A 7,803-nucleotide genomic window follows, 5' to 3' on the forward strand; every position below is an offset into this window, starting at 1 on the left:
TCTTCTGTATACTTTTTAGTGCTGGGGGTAGGGGTTGCATCCAAGAATTCAGGAGTTTATTATACTTGAAAAAGGACTATGCATAGAGTAGAGAGATTAGGCTGCAAGCCTAACTATTTGGGGCAGCATTCTGAGGCACGCCAAATGAGAAAAAAGTTATAAATGTGTTTTCTTGATAATACTTTAAGCTGATAGTTTAAAGGTGAGAGATGGGACAAAGGAACATTTATATTTTTCAGAAGCTTCCCCAAAGTTGAAAATTCTATTAGTTTGTGTTATTCCATTTTACATAAGAAGGCTGCAAACCTACTGCATTTATTTCTCAAAATAAGCCTCACTAAGCTAAATTGGAACATCATTTTAGTAATGTTTAATATTTTACTGTGCAAATAGCAAATTTATTCTAACATTCAAAAAGGGGGAAGAGTGTTATTACAGGTGGTATTGCATCAGCTAGAAAGAAAGGGATGTTACAGTGATCCTTTCCTGTCATGTTCATGTGTCTGTGTGATTTTATTGTTTAATTCTCTGTAATGAGGGTGCAGCATAATACCTACTAGAAAACAAAAGCAGTTTTGTGCGCATTATGCTTTGTAAGACACACTGAATTACTCATATCCCTGTTTCTTTTTCTGAAATGTTGGCGGGTATGATTTATTTATGACCGCTGTGAAAAATGCTTTCTTTTGTTTATCTTGTTGCTTCTGAGTTCTAGCAAATTTTACAACCAAATGGTCTCTCCTCTGCCTGCTGGATAGATGACTGGTACAGGAAAAACCAAACAAAAGGACATTCCTTTGCTATTTTTCAGCATTTTATTATTTTTATTTATGGTGTCCTACCCTGAGATTCTTTAATAGAAGATTGGGGGATATTCTAAAATTTATGTTAGAAGGCAGGGCCATAATTACAAGATATTCTGTATTTTATATGGTTGGTCAATGGATTAATATGGTTCCTGCCAGGATTCTCATCTGAACATCAGGCATTCAAGATGCAATTTGTAGATGAATTTACCTGCAAATGCTCTTTTGCATAATTTTTACTCTTCAGTTTGGCAATAATGTGAGTCTCATTCAAATATACAAGGATTCTCCCCACTGCCAACAACAATGTGGAACAAGAACAAACTGAAACCATCAGGAATGTTCCCAACCTATTTTTAAAATTATTATTTTCCTTCTTTGTAAGATACATTTGTGCTGTAATTTCTTAACATTACTGAGAATAGAGTAAAGTTCGGAGGCAGTGGCATTCCTAACATATTTGATACTTGAAGCAAATAATTTTTAAGCCTGGAATATGGGCGCCTTGTCAGTTAACAGGAGCGCTGATTTATGAGCCAATGACAGCCATCAATGCACCAATCAGCCAATAGGAAGGCACCACATAAACACGACACACAGAATAGCCCAAAGTACATATTCCAGTAGAGAGAGGTTCCCTGAAGATGGACTCCAGCATGAGTCCAAAAGCTCAGAAGAATAAATCTCTGGTCCTGGTGACTAACCCAAATCTGATCTCGCATTATTATCCTGGGACACATATATTTGCCTTCATTCGTAATTTTTAAACCGCCCACCTTCCCTTCAGTGCCGATAGTCGATTTGATGTAATGGTTAAAGCATCAGACTAGAAATTAGGAGAATGTGAATTCTAGTCCTGCCTTAGCCACAAAGTCAGCTGGGTGAATTGGGCCAATCAGTTCTCTCAGCCGTAGAAAGAAGGAACTGGCAAGCCACTTCTGAAAAATGTAGTCAAGAAAGATGCAGGAGGCAGTCACCAGGAGCCAAAACTTAATGGAAGGCACTATTTTTTCCCTCCATTGTTCCAACATGGCAGTAGCAGTTGGACTCTACACCCACCACCAGCCTACCTTTTGCCTGCACCAGAGAGGAATGCCCCCTCCCACTCTGTACAGGTAGTCCTCGACTTACAACCGTTCAAAGTTACAACAGCACTGAAAAAAGTGACTTATGACCATTTTACACACTATGACCGTACCGGCAGTCACGTGATCACAATTCAGGCACTTGGCAACCGTCTCATATGTATGACGGTTGCAGTATCTCGGTGTCATATGAACCCCTTTTGTGACTTTCTGACAAGCAAGGTCAATGGGGAAGCCAGATTCACTTAACAACCCTGTTACTAACTTAACAACTGCAGTGATTCACTTAACAACTGTGGCAAGAAAGGTTCTAAAATGAGGCAAAACTCACTTAAATATTTCACTTAGCAACAGAAATTTTGATTTCTGTTGTGGTCATAAGTTGAGGACTACTTGTATCTCACTGAATTAAGGCCACCCAAATAGTCTGTGCCATTGCTCCAGCATATTAAAGCCAGAGATTTTTCACTTTTGTGAATCATGGGGGAAATGATTAAATCCAACCTGATTCCAATTCTGCTTAGAAATAGAGACCCTCATCTCAGATATTGCAATCTTGCAAGCAGTTCCCAAATATAAGAATAATTCAGTGTCAGTTCCAAGCCAGCAGAACAGGAAATATTATTCCTGTTTTCAGCAAATCTTATGATTCCTTCTCGAATTCCATGCCTATTGAATCTCTGAATGTTGTGATGTCTTTAAGATTTGTAGTCAGATATCCTAAATGTCAGGACATTAATTGGCATTTCTATTTCTTACATGGTTGTATATTGGCTATAATGAAACGTTATATGGCTTTTGTACCATATAGTTATTTTTGGAGGGTAGATTTCTATATTTAGCATGCGTCCTTTAAAAATTAAAAATGATGCCTGATTATACAAAGAGCAGGAAAATTAAAAAGCAACTGAGGTTAGTCTGATTGGATGATTTGTAGCTGGAGAAATAAATACACCAACTCAAAACACTACTATAATAGCCTGAAGTAGCCAGGCTCTGAAAACTACCCCAAAGCCTAGCAATCCTTTTTAAAAGTTGGAGAATAGGGGAGGAATTCCCTTGTTAGTTGCGAAGTCGTGTCCGACCCATCGCAACTCCATGGACAATGTTCCTCCAGGCCTTCCTGTCCTCTACCATCTTCTGGAATTCCCTTAGGAAACTCCAAAGCATTAGTTACTATGGTAGTCAAAACAGGGGCCATCTGGTCTCTTTGCACAGTATTTAAATGCGCCAATTCACAAGTTTTTCATATTTCAAAGTCTTGATTTTCGTATTCCTGTCCATTTATCCAGTATTCATCGAATCACATTCTCTCTCTCGCTCTCCATCTCCCTCTCCCCCAATAATCACTCTTGGCCAATAAAGCATTCTGTTCTGTACTATGCTATGCTATGCTATGCTATGCTATGCTATGCTATTCCATTCCATTCCATATCTCAGTCCTTCTCTCTTCATAATAGTATATTTTCATTTCCTTTATTTGTCCACTCTTGAAAACAGTTTTTGTTTAAAAATTACAGAACAAGAAATAAGTGCAATCAATCAACCAATCAATATATTTTGCTTTAATTTAAGGCACAATTCAATACGAAGACAGCTCAATCTCTCAAATCCTGACTTCAACATCCAACAGATACAGAAGCAGGAGCAGCTGACGGGCATTGGACGCATCAAGCCGGAGTTGTATAAGCAAAGATCAGTGGACACGGATGATGGTCGGAGAAATAATAGCAAGTCTTGCGGGAAGCTCAATTTTATTGTAAAATATGATTGTGATTTAGAACAACTTATAGTGAAGATTCATAAAGCTGTCAGCCTGCCAGCGAAGGATTTTTCTGGGACCTCAGACCCTTATGTCAAGATCTACTTACTTCCAGATAGGAAAACAAAACATCAGACTAAAGTACATAGAAAAACTCTTAACCCAGTATTTGATGAAGTTTTTTTATTTCCTGTTCCTTACAAAGATTTGAGTTCAAGAAAGCTTCATTTTTCAGTCTATGACTTTGACCGCTTCTCCAGGCATGACTTGATTGGCCAAGTGATAGTGGATAATTTTTTAGAGTTATCCGACTTTCCGAGGGAATGTAATATTTGGAAGGATATTGAATATGTCACAAATGTAAGTATATCCTTTTTCATTCTGAAATTCACTATTTTGTTATACTGTCAGCCTGTTAATCTGCAAACAAAACAGAAAACAACCCTAGATGTATCAATCTACTGCAAACAACAGTGATAAGTGTATTATTCATACAGGAATTACTTTCTAGTTACAAATATATTTGTAACAGTTAGTCATCGATTTACAAGCACAATTCAGCCCAAAATTTCTGTTGTTAAGCAAGGCAGTTGTCAAGTGAATTTTGCCCCATTTTACAATCTTTCTTGCCACAGTTGTTAAGTGAATCACTGCAGTTGTTAAATTAGTAACATAGTTGTTAACTGAATCTGGTTTGCCCGTTGACTTTGCTTTTCAAAAGGTCACAATAGGTGATCACGTGACCCCCCCCAGACACAGCAACCATCATAAATACAAGTCAGTTGCCAAACATCTGAATTTTGATCACGTGACCATGGGAATGCTACAATGGTTGTAAGTGTGAAAAATAGTCATAAATCACTCTTTCCTGTCCTGTTGTACTTTGTTGTATATGGGAGAATATAATTCATAACAACAGAAGTCTCTGCGATGAGGAGCATTGCTTACAAATTCTATACAGATAGATGAAGGAGGAATGAGCAGGAAGGAGTACAGTATTTGAAAGGAATGTTACATGTGTTTATAAAGATGGTTGTTGGAAAGGGAAGTGGAAGGATAAGGGATTAACTCATTGGACTTTTCCCATAAGTACTTAAAAGTACATGGTTCTCTCTCAACCCCTGTTTATGCTGTAATTGGTGAGGCAAAATTTGATTTTGATTGCAAGGTTCACTCTGACTTGATGGCCATTGAATCCAACACTCCTCCTCGACATCATGATACAAAATCTCAGACTTGGAACAAAGGAGCCAGACTCCCACAATTTTGCTCTTCTGAATTTTTTTTTTTTAAATTATTTTGCTTTTTGTTGTAATGCAGGTTTTGGAACCATAATGCAAATCCCTATAAAGTTCTTTGCTAACTACCTTGGATTTGCTGGCAATAAATGCTATTTTAAAAATGATGGTCATTATTTGGACATTAATAGACTCTGTTTCTGAATTCACAAACTTCAACATTCATTCCCCAAACTTTCCAGAATCCATCTTGAATTTATAACCTAAGGAGCCCAAGTGTGTTTCCCTAACCTTTTTGAAGCTCTGAAGGCCCTTTTACACATGGGCTCCACAACTGACATTAAGACAGAAATAAAATCTGCTAGTTTGATCCCTTTTCAATTGTTAAGAAAAGAAAACCACACATTTATTTGCCATGTATTGCAAGGAGCCACAAAGATGATCTTGGGAAAGCTAGGCAGAAGGAATGATGGTTACAAAAACAACATTTTACTTTAAGCTCAGGCAACAATGCAAATCTGAGAAAGAACCTCAGACTGATTCCTTCGTAATTCATTATAAGAGATGTGGAGAGGAGAACTCAGTCAGGCTTTCAAGATTCTATTATTATAGCTTACCGGTATATCTATACAGTTTGTGTCAAGATTTGTGAGGTCTTTTTCCTGACCTGGCCTATGTCAAAGGGCTGACATATAGACAATTCAGGAAATATAAGATATTTGTGAAGCTTTCCTCCATTCCTTCAGTGAAAGATATCGCAAGGGAAGGGAAGGGAAGGAAGGTTGGATGGATCTGGGTAACCTTAAGCCTGTCAGTTTGATGTCTACACTGGGCAAGGTTTTTGAACAGATGTCTGTGAGCACTTGGAAAAACATTCTACAAATACCAAAAGCCTGGGCATGATCACATAAATCATGCCAAACTAAACTCATCTCCTTATTTGTCAGATCTTCAAGAAAGGTCAGATCAGGAAGCAGACAATACAAGGACTGCTGGAACTCTCTTATTATAAGATACAATAACAAAATCTTGAAAAGCTGTCAAATGGTACTCAAGAGGAGGCAAAACTCAGAGAAAGTGATGTTTTCTAAATAAGAACCCATGAATTTTATTTGCAAATTTTTATTTTCTAACTTTCTGTTGAGTTAAAATTCAAAATTAACAGGGTGATTTAAGATTTCTTCATATTTGCCTACTGTCATGGAGGACAGGGGTCAGAAATAGTTCTCACACATGGTAAATTTTATGTCAGACCCTTGTGTGGTAAGCATTGTGTCAAATACTTGGATTTTTGCCACATTTCATGAATCTTTTGCCTGAGCTGAGCGATAAGAAAAATAGAACTGATTTACTGTGCAGAAAAGAAAACACATGGACACATTTTGATGTTCAGTTGTAAATGTTAATAGCTGTTCCAATGTTTTTAATTTATTCATCAGTTTTAAACATACTTAGTCCTGAAACCACTGCACTTATTTCTGAATAAATATATTTAGGGATTGTTTTGTCTGTTTAGCTCACCATTTTTCGAGGGATTCTGTGTCACCTGCACTTAAACCATGAGCAGTCAAATCCAAGAAGTAATAGTAGATTGAAAAAATATACAGACTCCATAAGAAGGAAAATCTCAAATCATATTTTTGCAAATATAGATTATTGCAGATCTGGATTCTTGCAAATTCCACAAGGAAAAAATATAAAAATATATTCCTAATTGATAGTACAGACAAGCATGTACTTCTCTCAGTGAATTACTTTGAGTTCTGTATGTCTCCTAAACAGTAGGTTTCATACAGTGTGTTGAACATTTTAAAGAAGAATTGGAATACAACTCTAATAAACCAAAGGTATAGTGTAATATCATAATGGCATTTGTTGGCTACATTCACATAATACCTCTACCATACTAATTTGAATAAATGTTGATAAATTAATCCATGTTTAAAAAATGTACAGCACACTTAACTAGGCACATAAAACAAGACCAGGTGGCCCAGAGCCAGTAGAAATGTAGCCCTACATAAAATTTGCTACACTTGATTGCTGATGTAGGGCTACATTTATACTGGCTCTGGGCCACCTGGTCTTGTTTTATGTGCCTAGTTAAGTGTGTGGTTACATTTGCAAAATAAAATACACATAATGTAAGAAATATCTGAAAACCATATTGGAGTGATATTTAAATTCATAATGAAAATCCATTTCTTTGCCTGCTAGTTTCAAATTCGCATCGTTTAAATCAGTCTTGTTTTTACCTGTCACAGGTGTGACATCTATATAATAGTAGGTATATAAAAACACGCGCGTATTTGAATGCAACGTTGTGTCAAAATTTCAAAGCAATCGGTGAAGAACTTTCGGAGATTTAAGATTTTGAATAAATGAACATTTACATTTTTATTTATATAAGATATATATATATATATATATATATATATATATATATATATATATATATATATATATATATATATATATATATATATATATATATATATATATATATATATATATATATATATATATTTCAAAATTTGGATTGCTAACAAAGAATTAAGGGAGTACTGGGATAGATATATATAGTAGGTCTTTGGTTAATCGGGTTTTCTCCCGCGTAAAATTGGAAGTGTCTTGGTGACCTTTCGACGAAATCCCATTTGTCATCTTCAGGCTGGTGTCTTCAGCTTCGTGCTTCTAGGAGTAATGTGTGATTGCAGCTGTTTCTTCCTTTTAACTGCCAGTGGGGTTTGAACTGATTGGGTGGGAGCTTGGCTGTGTTCTGATTGGGTGGAGGTGTGTTCTGATTGGTTAAGGAGCTTGGCTGTGCTCTGATTGGATGGGGGGTTGGCTGTGCTCTGATTGGATGGGGGAGTGTTTTGTTTGGGTGGGGGCTTTGTTGTGCTCAGGTTAGT

At 36.6% G+C, this 7,803-nt stretch overlaps 1 protein-coding gene across 1 annotated transcript in view; it reads left to right on the plus strand.

Moving 5' to 3' along the window:
* The window catches only part of SYT9 (synaptotagmin 9), a 77,558-nt gene that overhangs the window by 45,778 nt on the left and 23,977 nt on the right, over positions 1–7,803 (plus strand). Inside the window, exon 3 of the mRNA XM_015824130.1 lies at positions 3,467–4,013. Coding sequence (XP_015679616.1) covers positions 3,467–4,013 — 547 coding nt within the window. The remainder of the gene's footprint in view (positions 1–3,466; positions 4,014–7,803) is intronic.

Source organism: Protobothrops mucrosquamatus, unplaced genomic scaffold (genome assembly GCF_001527695.2).
Source record: "Protobothrops mucrosquamatus isolate PMUCROS unplaced genomic scaffold, P.Mucros_1.0 scaffold2134, whole genome shotgun sequence".
NCBI lineage: Eukaryota > Metazoa > Chordata > Lepidosauria > Squamata > Viperidae > Protobothrops > Protobothrops mucrosquamatus.